This window comes from Strigops habroptila, chromosome 3, assembly GCF_004027225.2.
Source record: "Strigops habroptila isolate Jane chromosome 3, bStrHab1.2.pri, whole genome shotgun sequence".
NCBI classification, from domain to species: domain Eukaryota; kingdom Metazoa; phylum Chordata; class Aves; order Psittaciformes; family Psittacidae; genus Strigops; species Strigops habroptila.
The window spans coordinates 75,986,604-76,010,178 of NC_044279.2; the positions used below are offsets into that span (position 1 = coordinate 75,986,604).

At 53.3% G+C, this 23,575-nt stretch overlaps 2 protein-coding genes across 2 annotated transcripts; both read right to left on the minus strand.

Annotated features, from left to right (window-relative positions):
* Positions 1-1,234: 1,234 nt before the first annotated feature.
* Positions 1,235-10,289, minus strand: SLC16A8 (solute carrier family 16 member 8). The gene is made up of 5 exons (XM_030478153.1): positions 10,012-10,289; positions 6,134-6,370; positions 5,468-5,611; positions 4,081-4,944; positions 1,235-2,065 (listed from the first exon to the last, which is right to left on the minus strand). Exons 2-5 carry the CDS (start codon positions 6,360-6,362, stop codon positions 1,671-1,673), a joined length of 1,632 nt encoding a protein of 543 aa, XP_030334013.1. The 5' UTR covers positions 6,363-6,370; positions 10,012-10,289; the 3' UTR covers positions 1,235-1,670.
* A 1,036-nt stretch (positions 10,290-11,325) lies between these two features.
* Positions 11,326-23,193, minus strand: BAIAP2L2 (BAR/IMD domain containing adaptor protein 2 like 2). The gene is made up of 14 exons (XM_030478155.1): positions 22,975-23,193; positions 21,961-22,036; positions 21,588-21,674; positions 20,428-20,489; positions 19,763-19,834; positions 19,040-19,156; positions 18,495-18,641; positions 17,896-18,048; positions 17,286-17,424; positions 16,280-16,508; positions 15,296-15,367; positions 14,773-14,953; positions 12,934-12,974; positions 11,326-12,088 (listed from the first exon to the last, which is right to left on the minus strand). Exons 1-14 carry the CDS (start codon positions 23,011-23,013, stop codon positions 12,013-12,015), a joined length of 1,491 nt encoding a protein of 496 aa, XP_030334015.1. The 5' UTR covers positions 23,014-23,193; the 3' UTR covers positions 11,326-12,012.
* Between the last annotated feature and the right edge of the window lie 382 nt (positions 23,194-23,575).

Here is a 23,575-nt window from a genome sequence, read left to right on the forward strand (position 1 = left end):
GTCTGAGTTGGGATGTTTCTTAAGTGGGTTTGAGTAGGAAGAAGCCCAAAGTCATGGCTGTAACTGTCCCACAGTCGGAGCTGACAGTGGTGGTGGGGCAAGGTACAGCCCTATGGGGTTTACCTTCTCCCTTCCAATTGCATAGAATCAGAATGGTTTGGGTTGGAAGGAACCTTACAGACCTAGTTCCAATTTCCAGTTCATACGTATCTTTTTAAACTGACATTCTTCAGCAGCTTTATTTTGCTTGTCACTTACCGCTCTTTGCTTAGGAGCATCTAGAATGAAACCCTTTGCTTCATGTCCCCACTCCTCTGCTAGTTTAAATGGCTTTACAGGTGCTGCAGGCTTCACCCACTACCCATGCACTTGTAGTCAGTCTGGTCTGGAATGAAACACCTATTTTGATGGTCCCACGAGCTGCCTTCCCTGTATCCCTCTGCTTAGTTTTTGATCCTTCGCTATAGTCACAGGTTCCCCCAGGGCCTCTGAGGTGAAGCAGTTCAGGAAACTGGAAGAAAGGGCTTTGGCCAGGGGTGTTTATAAAAGATCCAGTCCTAAAGCAGATTAGGAGTGGTTTAAGCATGCCAGGGAAGGTTGTCCTCACTGAATATGGAAATCCACCGCTGCAGCAGGGGTGAGGGAGTCATGCCTGCCTTACCACGTGCTCCAACACCCTCCTCAATGGCATCGGGGGCTCTGGATTGTCCTTCTGCCTTACCTTTGCTTCTTTTACATAAGGGGTTTTTCTCTGAAAGGAAAACACACATGGGCCTGGTGCCATTCCTGATGAGTGGATAATTGCGTGGGACATGGTTATTTATCTGCCCTGAATCCCCCCACATCCCACAGAGGCCAAGTTGTTCCTTCACATGTCAACAGGACTAACTTCGGGCTAGATAATAATGGCTTGCTGCTATTCCTATCGCAAGGATCCGTCTCGTGGCTGCTCGCCTAATGGCATTAATCTTTCTTAGATGTCTTCTTCTTGCACTGCTCTGCCCAGCACTTCCCTACTTGGAAAAGCAGAATCACGTGTCACTGCCCCAGCTTTACCATCCACAAAAGATGCTCCAGAGGGAGGTATTCCACTGCTTTGGCAGTGCCCAAAGGAGGCACTGCAGGGAACGCAGTGTCTGCCCCCATGCTGGCTGCAGCTGGAGGTGGCCCAGATGATAGATATGCATTACACCACCTCCTAAACCCACTGCCAGCCAGCCTGGCGCTATCCTGACCGTGGAAGTGGGGCGGAGGAAACACTGACACCAGACCAAAGCGTACCAGATCTGATTACAAAGAGTCTCTAATTGTTTGTGTTCTGTATTATGACAATGCAGAAGGAGAAGGAGAGTCCTTGTCAGCCTCTTCAAAAGACTTTCTCTGGGGCTGGTTTGGAAGTGAGGAAAGAAGGTGATATTTTTTTTCTTTTTGGTGTTTGGGCTGCTCTGAGCCGGAGTTGTACCAGCATGCGTGCAGGATGCAAGTAGACGTATCACTGGGTAGGTATGTGGACATATGTACATAAGGACCAGCTATTCTTACACCTCTCCCTCTTACTTCTTACCTCTGTGTTTGTCTCAACTTTCTCCTCCTCAGCTCCCACCTACCCTCCCAAGCTGAGGTGCATGCAAACAAGGCCAGTTTCATACATCCCTGTTCCTCTGCCCTGGCTAAAAACTGTCCCTCTCCACCGTCTGGTCAGCATTGCAGCCATCTCGTGCTAATACCTCCCCGTCCCCTGTGGGACACCCCCCTCCCTCCCTGCCCTGCTCCTCTGCCACATGGTTGGCCTCCTCGCTGGCTGCCACCACAGCATTGTCGGTACTGTGGGCTGGCTGGTGATTGTCGCTGCTGTGCTCCTCGGCTTCCTGCACATCGGACTCTGCTTCCTCAGTGTCGCTCCCGCCACCCGCGGGAGGGTTCTTCTCCGGGGGATCTTCCTTCTTCTTGCCTCGGTTCAGGCAGCAGTAGGTGGCCATGGCCAGGAAGAGAGCAGAGAGCACCACCTCTGAGCCTGCCAGGTAGAAGATCACCTCATAGTTCTTGAGAGCATCAACCAAGCGGCCTGATGGTTGGAGAAGAAATGAGAGAGTTAGCTTCAGCCTACACGTTCCTGCATGGACAGCCCAGTGTGCATGGACAGCACCTGCATTTGGCTGAGGAACCATTTCTCTTTTTGGTAAAGAAGTCCCTTTGGTTGGCCCACACTCTGCCAAAGACATGCTCTTGATGTATCATCTCCTCAACTCACTGAATGGAGGGAGAGTTCCCAGTTCTTGGTGCTGGGGAGCCTGACCAATGTCTTACTGCAGTCAGAACGGGGCCATGGTGACCGGAGGCTTCATCCCGGTCCCGTGTGCTCCTGACTGCATGTGTGACTCCCCAGTCCCTGCTGCACTGTGGTGCCTGGCCTGACACAAGCCCCAGGGCACGCTGAGGTGCCCCCTGGAGCAGGCACGTGGTGAATTCATCCCCAGGTGAATGTATGTGCCCTGTTCATCCAAGCTGGATGGTGAGTAAGGAGCCTGCGTGCATGCCTGCATGTGTGTGTGCAGCTTATCCTGTGCCAAACCCCCCTAGTGCCATGGGGCGGGAAGCAGCTCAGGAGGATTACACCAAACAAAGCCACTTTGTTCAACCCCCTTCCTCCAGCCAAGCGCTGCTCCCCAAGCCCGAGCTGTCGGGTTTGTCACCACACTCAAGCTTACTGTACCAGGGGGGTCCTGCAGGTCATGTTGGGGGGAAGGTGGGCACCATGACTTGGCCACTCCCAACACTGTTCTTCAGTGACTCTGCTATCTGCGTCCCATTGTGTGTGCACACAGTGTCAAGGCACAGCCGAACTGAGGCAGGAGGGCTAAGGGATGTCTCCCATTGCTACCCACTGGTGTGCCTTGCTCCAAGGAGCATGGTGCTGTTAAATCTCCCTTGTCCCCCATGATCTATCTGCATCTGCCTCTAAGACACGTATTCCTTGAACCTCCCTGGCCTAGGACTGCTGACTGACCCACAGCTTGTAAGACACAACATGAATTACTGTTACCATCAAGAGGAGCTTCTCTTGGACACCACCTGAGGGCTGGGTGGAGTTGTTGAGAGTGGGTTTTGCTCATAACTGGTGGTATGTGCTGAGGAACAGATCATTAGAGATCTTCACTGATGGGTTTTAGCTCATGTGTCGCAGGTGAAGGAAGGGAGTGCAGCCAGCAATGAAGTGGTTCCTGCCTGGGGATTTGTCCATGGTGTGTCCCTGACCCTTCCTTGCAAATCACACATGCAGAGAACTGCACTTCATTTGGAAATTAGCCTTTGGCATGATTTGACTTTCTCAGACCTGGTCTGACACTAACAGTAATGCACACCAGTTTCTTGGGTGAAGGGTCTCTCCCCATTCAACAGCTCATTTATGGGCTGTTTGTGGAGCATGGACCTTACTGCAGCCTAGACTAGGCTGGTGAAGAAACCGTGAGTGCCTTAACCCTCTTAAAAGAAAGCAACAGCAAATGCCTCAGGGGGCTCTACGAACTGTTTTGACTTGATTGACACCAAAGCGCCTGTGCCTTTGGGCTAGGGCCAGCACAAGTTGAGATAATTATTCACAGCACCAATCAAAAGGCCATGGACACCAAGGAGAACTTGAAAGACCTTTGCCTTGTCCTACTGAAGACTCTCAAAGGCTTGCCTGCAGCATTTGCCTGACCCTACCCATAACATGATTTTATGCAACATTCACAGTGAAGGCAGAGACCTGGATCCCAGCATGAAAGTGAAGGAAGTGCCACTGATCGGGACTGAGGGACTCTGGAAGTCATGCCTCTCTGGATAGCTCTGTATGCCTGCCACCCCTCAGGTCTCTGAGCAAAGCAAGGAGGGAAATATCACTTGCCATCTTCTTCCGCTGCTTAGATTCAGTGTTCTGGTGCATGGAGTGAGACTGGGAGCTCTTACTGCCTATTGCAGTTGCCAAAGGAAATCTGAAGTTGAGAAATAGGGTCTTTCTTCAAATACCATGCCCAATACCTGCAACACGGTGGAATGGCAGCCAAACAAATCAAGTGTGTTTTGCAGCAAGAGACCTACCTGCAGAGGGTGGGCCGATGAGCACAGCAAAAGCCTCGATAAGCAGGACCAGCCCGATGGCACTGGAGAACTTCTGTGATCCCACGATGGCCATGAGCACCTCGAATTGCAGTGCTCCCACCATGCCGTAAGAGATGCCGAAAAACACGCAGAAGATGACCAGCCCCGTGTAATTGCTAGCCCTGGCACTGCAGATGTCTGTCAAGCCATTGAAGAGCATAGAGAAGCTGAACAGGTAGGCCACGTGAGGGCGGACCCACTTCAACCCTGCCACCATGCCGCAGGCTGGACGGGCAAAGATGTCTATGAAACCAATGATAGAGAGCAAGAATGCAGCCTCTGTGTCTGGTACACCTGTGTCCTTGGCATAGTTGACCAGCAAGATGGGGGGCACGAAGAGACCCAAGACCAGGATGAACTTGGAAATAGTGTAAATGATAAACCCTCGGTTGGAAAAGATACTAAAATCCAGAAGCTTCTTTCCTTTCCTGGGCTGCTTCTTGGCTTTCTTGGCTTTCTTGGTTCCATCAGTGGTGCTGGTTCCCTCCTCCGATTTCCCTCCTATGGGTAGCATCTCCTTGGCTTCATATTTATCCTGAGTTTTCTCCGATTTTCGCTTCATGCCTGTATCCAGGGGTCTCATGACTGCCCCACAAGTGCAGCAGTTAAGCAGGAGGCCACCCATGATAAGGAATCCTCCTCGCCAACCAAACTTCTCCAGCAGCACTTGCCCCAGTGGAGAGAGGGAGGAAAGGAAAACAGGGCTCCCTGCAGCAGCCAGTCCATTGGCGAGAGGCCGACGCTTGTCAAAATAGGTGCCCAGCATGATCAGTGAGGGCTGGAAGTTCAGCGCCATACCCAGACCTACACGAGGGTGAGAGCCAGGAGGGAACAGTAAGTGCAAAAACATGAGACGTGGTTTGCAATAAACTGATAACTCCCCTCAGGCTGTCCTAGTCCCAAAGTCCCATGATGGAATTCCTGTGTCCCTCACAAACCTCTTCTCCTTCTGCTCCCATGTTCTGCCCTCGGAGAAGATGGGCTAAACCAGCCTGTCTACCTTAGGTGTATCTGAATCGGGTAACTGTGACCATGTTTAACAGGATCTGTGCCTTAAACAGGAACTTTGCCTCTCTCCTCTACCACTATATACTGATGCCACCACCGATGCCACCACTGTTGCCATGGTCACCGAGCATCATTTTAGATCCAGCAGATGCATCTCCCACAGATGCAGTGTTCAGGACTAGATGCATCCTGTGAGCAGGTGCAAATAGGTGAGGGGAGACCTAATGCTAGACATGGCAATGCTAAAGGGAGGCACAACACGGTCTTGGCTCTTCTGCAGGGAAGTCTGTGTTGCCTTCCCAACTCCTGGGGCTCTCACCTGTCAGCACGCCAGCTGTCAGATAAAGCTCAATGATATTGGTGGTGAAAGATGCCAGAATCATCCCAGAGGAAGCCAGCAGCCCGCCGATGAGCATCACGGGCCGGCAGCCAAACTGGTTCACCATGATGCTGCATACTGGTCCTGGGAGGAAGCAGAGGGGACAGAGTAAGAGAGGAGGAGGAGACAGGACAACTGTGAAGAGGCAGCCAGCCCAAGCAGGGCACTCAGGGAAGATGAAACACTAATGACAGAGATCACTGCTTGGCTGCTTAGACACACATCCACTGGGCCCGGCCAAGGGAGAGAGGCTGCGATGTGGAGACCTCTGCTTTGCCTTGCCTCCAACCCCCGTGGTGCCTGGGAACAAGAGGGGCTTGCTGTGGTAGGGGCAACACTTCAGCAGTGGGAGCAAACCCCATGTCAACTGTGTGAGACAAATAGGGTGACCCCTGAGGTCTCCTGGGGCAGAGGAGAAAGGGGACATGACAGACATGCAGCATACTTCTAGAAGAGAAATGGTGAGACAGTTGTATTCTGCATGTTGGTTCATGACCAGGTCAGTGAGCCCTGGGCCATGAGGAGGGCCCATGGAGATATGGTCTTGGCCTGTAGCAGGGGAAGGGAGGCACAAGTTGGGAAGGAGGAAGTGTGTCCAAGCATCACCTGTCCCATAGAGCATGGCCAGCATGATGGAGGAGATCCAGGCTGTGTCACTGTAGCCTACATGGAAATCTTTCATGAGCTCCTTGAAGTAGACACTGACGGCTTTTGGGAAGGCATAGGAGAAGCCGGTGATCACAAAGCAGCCGAGGAGCACGATCCAGCCCCAGCCACCATCTGGGGGCTTCACAGGAGCTGGGAGATGCCCTTCCTCTGGGTCAGGTCTCCCCATTGTCTAGCCTAGGAGAGGAAAGACAGGGTGGGAGGAGGCAGGGCAACAGAAGGAGAGAACAAAAGGAAGATAGAACTCTCCAAGCACTGCAAGAAGAGAAGAGCAGAGCAGGCAAACACCTACTACAAGGTTTCTCTCCATGCCCACCACCCCCAAGCTCCAAAAGCCTCACTGAGGTACCACATCATCTCTCTGTACCTTCATCCCGCCAGGCAGGGCAGGATTGCTTCAGGGTCTGAGGTCAAGCCACAGCTGAGCTGAGGTGGGAACCTCCCCCCCCACCCCCCTCCCCCCCGAGCTTGGGCATCCCACAGCTCCGTAACTAACTCCTGTTCAGACACAGCCAAGCAGGATCACAGCACCCAGCTGAGACTGGAGCATTGCATCTGATGCGGTGGGGCAACAGGACCTGCAGTACCCCACTTGCTCCATATCCAGCCTTGCCTGTAGGCTGGTGCAAGGTGAAAGCCAACAATGTGGATTCCTTTTGATTCCCAAAATCTTCCCTCAAGCCTCCATGCCAGTCCTGGGAGCTCTCCAGGACTTTTTCTGCTACAGAAGTCTCCAGCAGTGAGGCACAGGAGATCCATTAAGCCCCTTGTGCTTTCCCCTGGGAGGCCCTGCCCTCTCCCAACCCTCCCTTCCCTGCTGTGAGGGGCCAGATTTGGGAAATGGGTGAAGGGAGAAAGCACTGCAAACCGGTGGTTATTTGCATGCCAGAGAGATTAGGGATCTGTACCTACACAGAGGGGCCAGAACAAAGCCTAAAGGAGGGAGAAGGAGGGAATTAGAGGGGATGTCTTGTGAGTAGCTCTTGGGGCTCTTAAGCTGCCCAGGAATTTTGTTTCAGTTGGCTGCTATGGGTATGTTTTTCTCATTTCTCCCCCAGACACCAGGTCTCTGCCATATCCCTTCCAGCACCATTGGCCTCAGTTTCTTGGTCAGCCAGGCTTATTTTCACACCTCTATGTAAAACTATTACTGGACTTTGATTATAGATCCTCCCAAGTAGCATCAGACAGGCATTAGAAAGCAGGGGTCTTTCTCCATTCTTGAGCTATGCTTTGCCAGGTCTGGTTTGCCCTATCACTATTGTGCTGGCAGTACAATCCCAGTGTGGGTCCTGTCTCCTCCCTGACCCCTTAGCTGAAGGACTGTGAGACGGTGACAACGTCCCCATCCCTTGGCACTGATAGTCATGGGAAAAGCCAGCAGTCATATAGTGAGACTGCTGAGGGGGCAAGGACACTCCTATGGGCAGGACACACAGATCTAGACCTGGGAGTTCAGGGTCTGGGTACATTTCTCAAGGAAGCCCCTATTCTGCATGCCCTCCAAGCAATGGGGAGGGCATGAAGAGCAACAGCAATGACGTGCTGTTGCTCTGCACATCAAAAAAGTGCAAGTCCTTCAAGCAAAAGCATGGATGGCAGAAACAGTGGCAGAGCCCAGATAAAGGGCTCCTCTTGGCAAGAGGTGGTACTACCCAGTGACACCACTGTATCTTGCAGAAAAGGAGAGGAACTGGTCTTTCTCAGGCTGCGGGAGGTTCAGCATGAAGAGCCAAGGATGCAAATAGGGCTGGGAATTGCTATGAGAAGGTCTGAAGGTGTAGTTTAGGGGAAAAGGAAAGAAAATACTAGGTCGGTTCTGGACCCTTCAGCAAGGGACGTGGCACCTGCACCCACAGTGCATCAGCGTGAGGAGGCACGAAATGGTCTTGGCTGGTTGGGTTTAGCCAGGTGCCTAAGCCAAGGCTGATCTGTGGAGGGAAGGGTGGGATAAGAGTCACTAGCCACTGTCAGCAGTATCCGTCCTTCCCCTCCCCGGGGGACCCTTGCTCCTTGAAGTACAGAGGGGGTTCTGTGCAGCACCAGGGGTCTTCCACTACCATGGCTCCCTGCAACATTGCTCCACAAACCTTCAGGACCCCATCAGCCATGGAAAAAAGGGAGCAGGATATGACTCTGAGCATGTATTGGGGCAGCTTTTCTGGATGGCCATATCCTAACAGCTGTCAGGCTGAATCACAGGGGCCAGCGCAGGCTACTCCAGTCTCTTCCCCACATCCCAGTTCTCAGGGTCTGTGGCAAGGGACAGAAGCATGAATGGAGAACAGGGTGCTGTAAAGACATTTTCAAGGCAAAGAATAATTGCAAGGAATAAAAGATTAATTGTACACTCTCCAGACACCCATACCTCTTCCTCACGCCCTTTCTGGTGTTATCTGGATCACTGGCATGTGGACAGCCAGGTTGAACTATCTTACTCAGCTTCTGCTGTTACCCACTGGCTGCTCCTCTCCCAGCTCCACCTGACTCACAACCAGGTACAGCTGTACAAAATGTGACCCCCTGCAAAAGCACAACATTTTCTCCATGGATGCTGGTGCTCCACCACTGCACCATCTCCTGTACAGCTACTTCAAATAAGAGTGGCTGCCACCAAACATACCCTGAGCCTTTTTATCCAAGCTCCTCTCCCAGCCTCACTCTTCTTGATCTCATCCTGCACCACAAATTAAAGGAATCAATCAAACAATTGCAATTCATCTGGATTTTGGTTTTGGGTTTTTTTCCCTGGCTTTCTAGTAAAAGAATACTTGTCTGCCCATGGCATGCTCCTCAGAGATTTCTGTAGCATCACCTGCCAATGATGCGTCCACAACATCTGATGTTGAAGAGCACACAAATATCTATCAGTACTGTTAGAGTTTGGAGCTGGATGGGCATCTCTGCAACAGCCATTTGGTCAGTGCTACAGAACTGTACAGCAAGGCATGAAAGGGCTTTTACCTGCCTGCAGTTAGATGTTGGCTGAAAAAGATGAGGTGCACCAGAGGAGCTCACCTCCGGAGATACCTCCAAGGGCAATACACTATAACACATTTATCCCACCTCGGAGCCGGGCAGTTCAGAGCTGCTTTGTTCCCAACACGGCAGAACACGTGCTAGTTCTTCTACTCGCTGCTGCACATAGAATCATAGAATCAAGTAAATTGGAAAAGACCTTTAAGATCATCAAGTCCAACCATTACCCCAGGACTGCCAACACTGTATACCCTGCACCTGCTTTTGCACACTCTACAGCTTGCTATTATTTCCTCCTCAGTTAAGGAGCTTTACTCACAGGTAAAAATACCACATGTAAGTTCACATGCACCTAAAAGCTCATCAGCATGGTCATCTGTCCTTCCCTGTGCATCGCAGGCAGGTGGACCAGAGCTCCAGAGCTACCTGCGGATGGGTGGTACGAGGAGACTTGTGCTGACAACAGAAGTCATAAGCCCAGGTTGGGAGGGCATAGACCACAGCAGGTTTAGCCACAGCTGCCAGCCCCTGGACGCACACAGAAGACAAAGTAGCTGGTGCTGGACAATGCTCAGCAAAGCCCCCCCGTGCCAGGCAAGCTGCATCTGTGAGGGTCCACATAAATGCTAGGATGGCTCCTAGTGCCTCCACACAGTACAGATGGGGTGTGGGGTCTGTTTATTAAATGCGAGGGCAATGATTCATGCCACCAGCCTCCCCAGCCCACAGACAACACTGTGGAAAAGCTTTTGTCAGAGAATTAAATGAGACCAGGCCTGGGACGAGCTGTCCCGTTGGCAGTCGGTACCAGGATTCAAGCATCCCTCCATGCCACTGACCTGTGCAATGAAGCGATGACCTCCTGAGCACAGGCTGAGCCTGAGGGCTGAGTGGACCCGTCAGCAGCACTTCCCTTCTCCCTCTGGCTGGCACTTCCCAGCACTGGACGAGGGCACACGGTTAGATGGTCCTGCTAGCTCTTTGCTCCATGGTGGGCACACGGTCAGCCAGGCACAGGGCAACGCCTGCAGGAACCCACAGCCCGTCGAGAGGTCTCTTGTGCCTCACTCCTTTTGGGGTAACTATATCCTCACTAGAGAGCTCACCCGTCTCTCAGCCTGCTCTCCTCTGGCTCCGATGCTGCCCGCGGCCAATCCCAGGGGATGCCCAGCGTGAGGGACCCCCTTGCCTCCTGCAGGTGCAGGTAGTGCCTCACGGCACCCTCAGCATCGATGTGGGTCACCAACTGCTTATGGTTTCAGGTCGGCAGAGACCGGCGGGTGCTGAGCAGGCAGAAAGCACTTCTCCACTTTTAAGAGGCTTTTCCAGCCAATGGGGAGGAGGTGGCTGCCTGCCGCGGCCCGAATCCCCCAGTAATCCTTCTGCCCAGGGGCTCCTCGCCTTCCCAGCAGAGCAGGGCAGGCTGGCGGGGACAGATTCAGAGGGGCCAAGGCAGAAGGAAGTGGGGTGAGGATGGGGGATGCTGGTGATGGACCCAGCAAGGATGGAGGGTGCCGGGGAGGGGGCAGTGGAGGATGAGGGCAGGAGCCCATGCTTCAGTAAGGGGTAAAATGGGCAAAGGGGCTGCTTCAGAGCCCTCCACCTCTTCCTCAGGTGCCAGCCAGAAGCATGGAGAAGCACTGGTGTGGTTTTGCAGGGCATGTGTCCAGCAGAGAAGGAAGACAAGATGGACCAGACGAGGAATCTCTGCCAGCCATGGCTTGAAGTGCCAGATTCATCCCTGGCAGCTCACTAACATATCCCTCTCAGAAAAAAACCAAACCCCCTCAGCGGCTGCCACCTATAAGGCAGGCACTGGGGACAAGCCATTCTCTGGCCGCACAAGGGGGAACACATTTTATTTCCAGGGAGCAGGCTGAGGCTCACTCCAGGTGGGGTTTTGGGGAGGGAAAGGCCAAGGCTGCAAACCCCCAAGGGCTCTCAGGCTCTTGGCAGTGGCAGGGGCTGCAGGGGTTTTGCAGTGCTCACAGCCAGGGTTTAATTTCTATTAATAAGGCTAATCGGCTAAAGCCCTGGCATCGTTTGTGCTCCTTCCTTCACCCACATTGCCCCTCCTGTGAGGGCTCTCCCGGCACATACAGGGCATTCCAGACTGGTGAGGTCCCCACAGATCCCAACCGCTGGGATGGCTATGGAAGCATCATTCTCCATTTTATTTAAAAAAACCCGAATATTTTCCCCAGGACAATAGGCAGAGGAGCAGGGCAGCAGCACTGCCACTGCCCCTGCCTTGCACCATGGCTGCGCAACAAGGGAAGGGGCCGTGCTGGGGGTGAGAAGGGGCAGATGCTGCTATAAAGGGGCTGAGAGCAGAGCGCTGCATGGTGCAGACCCTGTCAGCTGGTCCACACCACTGGGAGACCTTCTGTGCCCTCCTCCCTTTGGGGTTCATTTTTCTAGCAGAAAAGGGACTGTTCAGTGAGAGTCCTTCTCTGCCCACAGCAGGGCTAAGAAAGTTTCACCTTTGTCATCCTGCTAGCACTGCCCCACACTGCAGATGACCTTACCCACCCATCCCTCCACCTCCCAGACCAGCAGCATGCCCTCTCCCAGGTCACAAGCACCAGTAACACCACACTTCTCCCATTCAAGTACAGTAACATCACACAGGGAGGGGGGCCAGCAGGGATCTGCTGCTGGCTAAAGCTTGCCAGACAGCCCAGTGAGACAGGTCTCAATGTCTCAGAGGTAAGGGCAGGGAAAAGAGAGGTTACTCCATGAGTGGTAGCACTAGGTTGCTGCCTAGCTGGGGAGCACAGCCCATCACTTGTATGCCTCCTCCTTCCCTGTTGAAATTGTCCATCGTCTGCAGCCCCACTTCATCGGATGATGGGTGCCGAGCGGTCATTGGTGACTGTGGGACGCAGCTTCACTGTGGCAAAGGGGTTGGTACCTCTGGAAAGGGAAAGGAAACAGGCAACCATCAGGAAATCTGCAAAGACCATGCAGGGATCCTGCTGACCACGCAAAGGGTATTTGGTCCTGCTGGAGAGCTGCCTCCATGCTGAGGAGGAGCGTGGTAAAGCTGGCTGCTGAGGGTGTTTTCTCCCTCCTTAACACACACTGCTGCAGGTTCCCATGGGGTTCCCCTTGGGCTTGCCTCAGGGCTTCTCACCCTCCCTCTTCCATGGGATGTGGAAGGGACACTACCAAAGGCTGTCCCTTGCGTTAGCACTCTACATTTGTGCCCCCTGACCCTCCAAGCAAGGAGTCAGGGAGCAGAAAGAGACTACAGCACCATCCCAGAAACATGGAGACACCAACCCAGCTGCAGGGGGAAGGAAAGCAGGGATTTGTGGCAAGTCTCATCTCCACAGCCCTGACTCATCAAAGCTAAAAGCCACAACCCTTATGCCTCAGCGCTTTCCAAGCAGGCAGAGCTGCACAAATCACATAGCTCCACACTCAGTCTGTGAGCTGCTGTTGTGGCTCTTCCAGAATCGGTGGGGAGGAGCGTGCAGGACCCATATGCTCAGGGTGTGCAAGTCCTACCTCATATTACCAACGATAGGAGAGAGCCTTCCCAGCCAGCAGAGGCCAGAATGGCCCCCCTCTCCCTCCTGTCCTGGAAGGTGGGTTGTGCATTGCTTTCCTCCAGACACTTCCCTGCTCCTCCCACATTTGATAATCCAAAAGGTTAAATAATTATAGCATTATTTATACATATATTTATATATATATGTTTATATATAGCCTCCCCTGTCTGATGATTCCAAAGCAGAGCTTCACGCCTAACTTACCGTGGGAAGAGTTCAGGGGGCTGGTCAAATATTCCTGATTTCTGCAGTGAAAAGAAAGGCAGCAGTGAGCGATCTGGGGTAGGGAATGGAGAAACACAAGTGGGGCAGGAGACACCGCACACACTGAGGAAGATTTCACAAAACAGGGCTCTGACTCCTTATTCATCCAAGCTTTGCAAAAGCCCACAGATTCACCACTACAGATAACATTCTGATTTCTGTGGTGTGTTCCCTTTTGCCCTAGGACACCTCCCTTTGTCTTGGGAAAGATGCCTCAGATCCCCAAAGTGTCATGACTGAAAAGCACAGCAAACAGTGACAGTCTGAGCTACATTTCACCCTGCCAGCACAGCCAGAGATGCCCCCCTCGTGTTACCCACACACCCTGGCGAAGAGTTTATCATCAGTGCCCTCACATGCTTCCTGCATCCACAGGGAACTCAAGAGCTGTAGCTACCTACCCTACATCACATACTGCTTGAATGTGGACCAACCTGACGGAGAAAGATGAAGCTAGGCTCTGTGGCCCTTATTCTTGGCTAGTAGATAGTGAAGGATCAGTGACAACTGACCTACTAAACTATGCCAGGTTCTGTAGCTGGTGGCAGACAAGAAAGTCACACGTGGCTGTGTTTCAGTTGCGAAGTCAAACACACACCCATTTGCTGCTGGCTCAACTGGAGGACATCTTGGGCGTAAGTTTAGAGTACGGCTGAGTCTTTCCAAACTTCTAATGAGGCTCAGTCGCTCTGCCATGGTACTCCAAATGCTCCACACACTTCATTGCTCGACCCCAGGTCTATCCCTACACCCTACCCCTGAGGCTGGATGAAACCCATGACCCAGAGGGTGTAATAGGTTGCAGATCCTGTTCCCCTCTGTGCTGTGCCACCTGAGGCTCCCTGAAACCACAGAGCAAGACATGAAGGAAAAAAGAGTTATTAAATGTTACATTTTTCAGTCCTTTTAGCCATGCCTTTGCTTGCAGCCTTGCACTGGCTTGGAACCAGCAACCAGAGATGAGGTTTCCCAGTCTCCTATGAGTCTGAGCAAGTAATGCCCCATAGGCAGCACTGTTCTCTGCCAGGTCCTCACCTTTAACTGTCCTCAACTTTAACTTTGTCCTCACCAGTCAATTCCCCTCAGCTGGAAGCACTGATGAGTCAAGGGTTTCCTCCTCAGTACACCATCCATAAGGCATGGGTTGGACACAACTTGATCTACGGCTCTCCAAAATGACTGTGCCCTCAGCCTTTGCCCCTAGGTTTTCCTTTACCCCAGCTATGATTTTAACCAAACCCCTGCATGAATTTAGAAGAGGAGCCGTATGAAACTCCTCCCCATTCTCTGAAGGGAGAAGAAGGATGGCATCTCTGTTAGCTGGTCACCCACTCCCAGCCCAGCCTGATCACTCCATGGTCCTACTATTAGCAGAAAGAAGTGCTGCCCTGGAGCCACCAGAAATCAGGCTGGGAGGTCATGGAGAAAAGGGCTGAACTGAAGGATCCCTGGTGAGCAAAAAGAGAGAGAAATGAGAAGGGCAGGGGCACAAAAGTAGCCCCTTGTGTGGGCAAAGCGAGGTACTGAGGATCTGCACACACAAGGCTGACTGGCAGGGGTCACCAGGATATGGTGGCACGCAAACAGACTGGGTGAGAAAGGCCAGTGCTAACAAAACTCCTTAGCTCAGGAAGGGAGGAGGGAGGTCACACACTGACATTTGAAAGGTGTTTTTCTTTCTCAACAGGCCAATGCAGAGAAAGTGTGTGTTGGAAGATGAAAGTCAGACGTGGCCCACTCCACACACACACACACACCAGTCACTCCTCCTGCACTCACCTTGGAGCCAGAACTGACCGGGGTGACCACCCCACTCTGGTGACTGCTGGCACCCACCGAGAGGGGAGGTGGGTTCGGCACACGGGGCTGGGAAGCAGCAGGCCAGTAATTGCTAGAGGAAGGAGTGCTGGGACGGTCCAGGATATCATCCATACTGTGACTGCTTCGCAGTGGGAAGGACCTGAGCAAGAGGAGAAGACAGTGTGGTGAGAGTCAGAGAGCAAGGAATAGGGAGCAGCATGGCTGCTAGCCACAACATGTGTCTGTGGGATGCCTCTGGAGACAATACACATGGCTTGGACTGGCACTGTCACAAGTGCCTTTGAGAAGATATTGCAAGTGTTAGGGGAGCCATCTAGGGTAAGCCTGTGAGATCTCAGGGCACAGTGAGGTGCTCAGCAGATGCTTCAGCATGGGAGCACTGCAGCTCTCCATAAGGCACAACCCAAACAGGTGCCCAGTGGTGTCAGTGACCTACCAGGAGCCACTCCGGCTCCTGCCTGGCCAGTTGCTCTCCAGTTACCTGGTAGCTGGCTCCTCCATCTCCCTCGCATCCTCCAGAGGCTTGACATAAGCTTCAGGGAACCAGCCACATCTAGGGCACAGAAACAGAGACGAATGAAGTCCAGACAACCATGGTTTGTGGTCCTTCAGACCTAGCTGCCCAGCGCTGCTGATCTGCGCACGCCAACCAAGCCGCTGCTGCTGCTACCACATGTGACAGGGTTTCTGCACATCTTTCACCCCTAGGTGGGGTGGGGGGTAATTGCAGACAGTCCTTGAGCTTGGCAAAGACCTCGCTTATCTCAGAGGCTGTGCGCAATCTGTGCTCCTGGGAGCAATGCTGGTGCAATCCAGGAAGGGAAGCTTTGAGCACAGTCACAAGGAAGTCAAGGCCAGCGCACAAGGAAGCTGTGGAAATTCCTTTTTAGGGCAAAGCAGCTAATCACAGAACCCCCCAAAGAAAGGCACTGCTCTTGTTCGTCTCCTATCTGAGCGTGAGCGGAGCACGGCACAGGGATCCTATGCGGAACAGGACAGGCTTCGCATGCAGGTGCTGGGCAGCAGTGCCACAGGGAGTAATTCAGTAAGCAGAGGGTGCAGCAGTTTCCATGCCCTGCCTGTGCTGGAGGCTGCGGCAGCAGTTGCCGTGTGAGCTGAGAAATGCCAGGCCTCTCAGGTAACTCTGGCAGTTCATGGCCCTGGGCTGGATCCCATGACAGCAGTCGCTCAGCCATGCAAGCCAGGAGAGGGTCACTGCACCCCTGCCTCTTCCACCCAAACCCCCTGGGGCTTCCTCAGGCAGCTCATCCCTGCCCCACTGCATCTCCTTGGCTTGGAGGGTCCCCATGACTGAGGACATAGTGAAGTCCTACACATACAGTATATGAGGCAACACACAGACCACCCCAGCAGGGGAGGTGGGAGATGATTTCAGGTTTAAGCCTCCCAACTCCAGACCCGACAAGCCTGCATGAGGCCGATTTACAGCACCAAAGCCACATACGTGGATGAGCCCTCCAGCTTGCCATAGAGCCAGCCGTTCTGTGCCTCCGGCCTCAGCACCATGATGACATCTCCGGGCTCAAACCGTAGCAGGGTCCGGTTGACACCGGTCGTGTGGGGCACGATAGCCTGCACTCTTGCCGTGCCACTCTTCCTCCTGCCTTCGCTGCCGCTGCTGCTGGCCTCGCCAAAGGAACCCGACCGGGAAGTGCAGCCGGTCGGGAGCAAACCTGCGGGAAGGCATCAGAGGGGTCTGGCTGGAGCCTGGCATCCTCCTGCAAGACCCACACTGCCTCAAAGGGACCAGTGCTTCCCCAGTGAAGCAATTGCTCTAGAGGAGGAGTAGATGGCCTTTCTCTGCAGGGAGAGAGCAGGGCACAGCATAGGAAAAGCATGGGAAAACATTCATCTTGCAGGAGGAAAATCAACTCAAGCTGAAACTCAAGCTTTGCACTATGTTTCCTTTGGCCAAATGTCCAGAACATAACATACACACTGCATGCCCTAGCTGATGCTCTGGCTGATGGCCCTCTTCCTGACCACCCTGCTAGAACAACTGGGTGTTTGGATAAGTTTTCTCTCCCCCTGTCCTTTTCCGTTTTTTTTAAAGCATTTTAAGCTGAGATGTTTTAGGAAGAATAAGCAGGTGAGACATGAGGTAAGTGGCTGGGTTGTAGGGCAGGCTGATATTTAATGTGGCAGCATGAGTGAAGGTGCTTTACTAAAATGGGAACTTCAGTAGGAATCAGCCCTCTTGGTTCAAGGCGCCTTGGAAATTGCACATCTGTGGGTTCCCCACTTCACACAGCCAGCCAGGAGTCCTGGCCTTGTCCTGAATGTTGAGCTCGCCATCTGCCTCATTCAGTCTTGCCCTCCCAGCTCCCATATGCGCTGTCTTCTCACCATGCCAAGGAATGTGGCTGAAGACCATTAGTCTGATAGAGTGGTGGTCCCTCCCCAACCCTGTTCCCAGAAGGGGTCCAACCACTGCTGGACATGGGTCATACTGGCTGATGGTGACCTCCGCAGTGACTGTCTGGGGGGCTCTGGTTGAGGAGACAGTCTCATTTCTGGAGGCTCCGGAGAGAAGATGCTGGATCTGCTCCCAGTCATGGAAGAAGTAAAGTCCCCAAGGGGTCTCTGGGGCTGTTGGAAGGAAAGGAGTTTGAATACATATCCACAGTTAAGTGGGAGATGCTCTAAGAGATACACAGTCCCTCTCAGGAAGCCAAACCCAGCACGTTCCCCCATTGCTGCCCATGCCCACGTTTCCCTTCATCTTGGCCAGGCAAGGCCATGGAAGCTGGAAAAGCCAGCGAGTACCATGGTCGGCCAAGGACTGGTCTTGCCCTGCAAGCTGAAAGGGGCAGTAGCAGCCTAGCCACCACTGAATCAACCACAGAATCATAGAACAGCTGGGGTTGGAAGGTACCTTCAAAGCTCATCTAGTACAACATCCCTGCAATAAGCAGGGACATCTTCAACTAGATCAGGTTGCTCAGAGCCTCATCCAACCTGTCCTTGAATGATTGCGGGGATGGGGCATCTCCCCCTTCTCCAGGCAACCTGTTCCAGTGTTTCATCAAACAAGGTGGAGGCTGCCCATGGGCTCCTCACCATCTCAAGGTGGGTGGGGGTGAGCCGGCCTGATGGATACCCTTGGCCATGAGAGGCCCCGAGAAGACCCTGCGAGTGGCTGTTTGAGGAGTTGCGGGTGGCCTCCAGCTGCTCCTTCCACTGTGGTGCCTTGGTCTGGATCATGGCCCGAGCCTGAGGAGGGGGAGAAGAGGAGGTGATGGACAGGGCAGAACAGCCACCGGGGGAGCCAAGGGCTGCCACACGCATTAGAGTAGGGACCAGGTCCTCCCACAGTTAGGTTTGTGGGAGCCCCTCAGGAGCACCCTCCAGCAGAGAGCCTGTGGTCCCAAAGACCCTGCTATAAACAACTACATCCCCATTCCCTGTCCCATCACTCACACACCCAACTAACCCTGTGCCACCACCATCCTTGGCCCCAGTCATGCTCTCCCAGCCTAGTACAGTCAGCTGGCCCCCACAGCAAGAAGTGAAATTGAGTTTCCTGCCCAGTCCATGCACAGATGTTGCCTTCAACCAAGGGGCGGCTCAGCACTGGCTCCCTCCTGCTTGCGTGCTTCCCATCCAGCCATGCTGCTTGCTCCCCTCAAGCTCTGCTCCCCGGCTTGCCAGGGCCATACCCTGCTGTAGAACTGGAGGAGGGTGTTGTAGAGCATCTGGTGCTTCTCAGCCAGGAAGCGGTAGCGGCGTTTCTCCTCCAGCTCAGCCTCCCTCTGGCTCTCAGAGACAAACGCCTGCATCTCTGAGCGCAGTCGCATCACATTCTCCTGGGCCACAGGGGAAAAAAGGAAGAAGTGACCAACATAAATCCAGCAGAGTGGGATCACGCACAGCAGAGGAAGGGTTGAAATGGGTCATCGTGTCTACCAGCTTCTCAGTCCACTTGCAATGATGGAGCAGCACAGAGGAGCTAGGCCAGAGTGCCAGGGATGAAGTCCTTCCACACTAATTCTTGCTAAATGAGGAAAGGGCTTGGCACGAATGAGCACTGCAGGGCAGCAGCACTCCATAGCTTCCTCTTTTCCAGATAAGCCTGCTGCCTTTTGAATGTTAGGGCAAACCCCTTGGCTTTTAAGGAAGGGCAAAGTTGCTGAGAAATCAGCCCTGGCTCCAGAGAAATCACCCAGTTCTCCTTCCACCTCCCCTCCCTGCAATCACTGCTTACCTTCATCTCGTGGACATTTTTATCACGGGCCCTCTCCATTCTCCACAGCTCTGCCGTGAACTTATCCAGGTTAGTGGCTCTGCGTTGGTACTCCAGTTCATACTGCTTCTGGCTCTCCTGTCAGGGAGAAACCAGGCTGGGTGAGAAACCAGAGACCCAGGCACACTGTGATGCCGTAAGGGTCCTGCTCTGATGGGTGGTTGAACATCTGAGTCCCTCTGAAATCAGTCTTTACCTGGACCTCTTATAAAATGTCTTTCTTGACCTTCCTCTTCGTTTTGAACAGCCCCAGAATACTGATGAACCTCAAGAACTCAGGAGCAAGAACTGGCACCCAGCTACCTTGGCACTGGGAACAAAGCCCCAGCCTCTGTCTCCCTCTGTGACATGACCCACCAGCGTGGCCAGCTGGGCCACAATGGCACAGGACCCACAACCATGCAGAGGCTGTGGTTTGGGGAAGCTGGAAACTCTGCTTTTGGGATTCTGAGCCTTTCAGCCCCGTTGAAGCATTTGGCAAGTCCTACTGCACAAAGAACCTGCCCTCTTCAGCATTCCATTATCAGCCAAACTAGGGGGATGTTTGGTCCATAATGGGAGAAAATAAGCCCCTCTAACTCCTGCTAAGGAAAGTCAAGGAAACAATTCAAGTGTTCAAGCAAAAGCCCTTGGGTAGAGGGGAGATGGAAATGAGAAGAATTGAGAAGGGAGGTAGTCACTCACACTGATGAACTGTACGTCCATTTTGGAGTTCTTCTCCATGTGCTGCAGCAGGTCCACGTGGAAAGTCTGAGCCTGGAAGAGGCAAAGGAGCCGTCACCCTCATCCCTTCACCATATGGAGTGTTACAAGCACCGTGGCGAGGGATGGCTTGTAAAATCTGCAGAGTTGGTGACTCTCTTGCCACATGGACCCCTTACAGAAGTCAGAAATATGCACATCAAGGCTACCCTGAAGCAGACTGGGGGTCAGCACTCAGCACCCACCTGACCATGGGTCACCCTCGAGCTTCAGCACGGGCACAAACAGCAGTGTCTGGAAGGATTAGCATCGCCTCCGTTCCCTCACACTATTGTGACCCAGGGAAAGAGAGGATGGGAATGCCACATCTTCAGAGCCAGGCATTGCTCAGTCCAACACACACCCATCACCACACTTATGGAGCGGTGGTGACAGTCCACCAATAGCACCAAACATTGAACACCAGCTGGGGTCTGGGCATGCAGCTCCGTAACATGCCTCTGTCACATGCAGCAGGGAGAGCAGGGGGGCAGGTGCTTGCCAGCAGGCAGCTGAGATGGTAGGAGATGGGGCAAACTGGGCAAATGCTGTTGTTGAAGAAGTCCCTTGATTCCCCACCTGCACCAGCCCTCAGGAAAACCACTCACCACAACTTCCAAATCAGAGCTCAGGACTCTCTGTGTGTTGGACATCTGCATCAGAATTTCACCTGCAAGGAAAGAGACAGGAGAAGGTGGGAAAATCCAGCAGCCATTTCCTTGCGTGCCCAAGGCGACAGATTGGCAGCATGCAACTCAGGCTGATGATATACGGGTGTGAAAGTCCAACAGCTATCACAAAGCACTGCTCTCTGCACCCTGCGGGAGGCTGGTAGCCTTCCTCCCAGGGCTCAGTTCCACCACCACTCCCAGGCACTGCTGGAGTGGGGTTGCTCCAGCCCATGAAGCTGCTAGACCAGAGCTCTGCTATAGCCCCACGTGCTGGCAGGGTGCTGGGTTTCTGCTCTGCCACAGCCCCCACAGGTCCCATTTCTAACCCCAGTGGCACCCCAGCTGTGGTGCATGGTTCTGGGTGTCCTACAGGAAGCCAGCTACAGCACCTGCTGCTTGTTGGAACTAGATGATCTAAAGGTCCTTTCCAACCCTAACCATTCTATGCTTCTATGATGCTATGCATGGTCCTGCTTCACTGCTGTTGGTATTATGAAACTGGGAAAGGAAGAGACTGGTGACAGGGAGCAGAGGAACTGGCTGGGTGATGCAGATGACTATAGGAGTCCCTATAGAAGGGACACATCTGCTGGAAGCTTATTACTAAAATGATTAGCAATAGAGCAGTTTCCTGAACATATTTTCAGTAGCCATTGTTAGGCTGCAGAATTATTTGCCCTTCAGCTCCGAGCTGTCATTTCATCTGGCTGGGGGCTCAGGAAGAAACCACCCCACCAGCTATTGTCAGCCCATGCTTTTTCCTCACACCTGCAAGGAGGAGAAAAATGATTCCTCCAAGATGGAAACTTCAGCTCTTAGGGAAGCAAGGAGTGGTTTCCATGAGAGGTCCATCCCCGGAGCTCAGTCATTGATCTCAGAGAGATACAGGAGACAGGGCTAGGGCCTTGGGGTTATTCAAGGACATACAATAAATGTGACTCTAACCACCTAGACAGGGCCTAGTGCTGTGAGACACCATTTAGAGGAGCTGTCTGCCTTCCCCCAGTACCTCGAAAAGGACCAGGTAAGGGGGAAGGACAAAAGCATGTAACTGTGGCTCATCACAGGACAGAGTACCATAAATGGGAGAGCCTTACCCAGCATGTGTGAGGTGGAGCTCTGCAGTGCTTGCTCCCCAATCTTTTCGATCGCCTTAAAGTACACTTCAGCTGCTTTGGATAACGCTGTGAGTAGAGTAGATGGGATGTAAGGATCTGGCCTGCCTTCCCACCATCACCAGCCCCAGCAAGCAATGCACAGGACAGCCACCCCCTGGTACCTCACCTATAGGCAAGGGCACTCCATTTCTCCCAATCTGTGCCTAATAACAGCAGTGGGTCTTGGAGCAGAAGGTACTTAAAAGCAGCACAGGACATTATAAGAGCGGGGGGACCAACAACTTTGTGATGGCACAGTGGACACTCAGGGTAGATGCAGCAGCTTAGTCTGGCTATGTGGGACCCCACTCACCATGGAAGGCACGCAGGTAGTTGTTTCCCAGGTACACCAGGTTCTCCAGCGCAGGGTTGAACTGCTCCAGGATACTCTGTGGCCAGGCAGAAGCACGTTAACACCAGTCTGCCCCACGCCCCAGACACCTCAGCAGGTCGATGTCCTCCTGCTGTGGTCCAGCTGGGTGCAGCGGACACACAGGAAGCCCCCACAGCCACAGCCTGGATAGCCGTGGTGATGTGCAGCCCTGCACAAAGCTCCCTACACTAAAGGGACCTTCGGCTGCCCTGAGTCCTCTCCAGCCAGCCAGGAGAGGAGCAGTGCCAGAGGACCAGGCAGTCTGCTGCAGGGCCAAGTGGTCACCTGAAGATGGCTTTCTCCCAAGGCCCCACAGCCACTGCAGACACAGGAGTAACTCAAGGGGATCTGAGCAGCCTTTACCCTCACCCTATCACCTCAACGCTTCTTATCCAGGCATGAACATGACTTTTTCCTGACTGGGATGTGGTGCAGTGCCAGACTCAGCAGCTTAGTAAGAGAAGGGATGGACTGCATCAGACCAGCCTCCCTGCTCTTGCCTGCTGTATTTATCAAAGGTGTTTACTGCCTAGAGCAGAGATTCTTTCTTTCCTTTCTTCCAGTCCTCACCACCTTGGTACAGCACTGATGGCCACAGGGAAGCATTCGTGAGATCACATTGCTCTTTCCAGCAAGGAGGAAAACAGCTGACTGAGCACCTCCTTCCTACCAGCAACCAAGGTGTGTTATCCTGAAGAATATCATGAATGCTCCATGTCCAAGCCACACTGCTTACCCAATTCCTTCCCACATTTGCCTTAAGACCCACACCACCTTCCCCTCCTGCCAGCCGTATGCTCTCAAACACAGCGCAGAGCCCGCAGGAGCTGCTGCTTCCCTGGGGAAGAGATCAAGCCCGTGGCTGTCCACCCAAGGGAGAAAACAGCACTCTTCCTCCCCCCGCATGCATCTTCCCCTAGGCAGACAGGAGCAGCCTTTGGTGCCAGCACTCACCTTGTAGATGGAGATGGTGGATCTGTAGGACAGGTCCATCTCTGGAGCCTTCCCCCTCTCCCAGAGAGAAGCAAGGAGTAAAGGAAAGCACAAGGCGCTATCCTGGCCTGGAGGACTCTGCTTCTGCACAGCTGGCTGGCTGGAAAAAACCCGTTGCTGGCAAAGAAGGACAGTAGGAAGACACAGCCACGGTACAAAGGGAATGGAGCACTGCTGGAGTTTAATAATTCACCAGCCGAGAGGCTGGAACTTGATCTCTGGAAGTAACCGGACTCTTGAGGAGAGAGGAATCCTGCGACAGCCAGCAAGGGCATGTGAGCGCCTCCCTGCATTATTGATGGCCAGGCTGGTACCCAGCTCTGCCTGCCCCGACACCTGCAGAGCCAGCCACCTGCCAGAGAAACTGCCTTATGGCTCGCTGCCTCCCTCACTGTCACCATTCAAGGTGGCTTTGTTCAGCTCGCTGTGCTAGAGGAGCATCTTCAGGTCTCACGCACAGACACCTCACAGTCAGGAGATCCCTATCAGCTTGCGATCACAGGCAGCAAATAGCAGAGGGACAGGTAAGGAAAGCTCAGGATGAGTTCCACCTCTTCCCTGC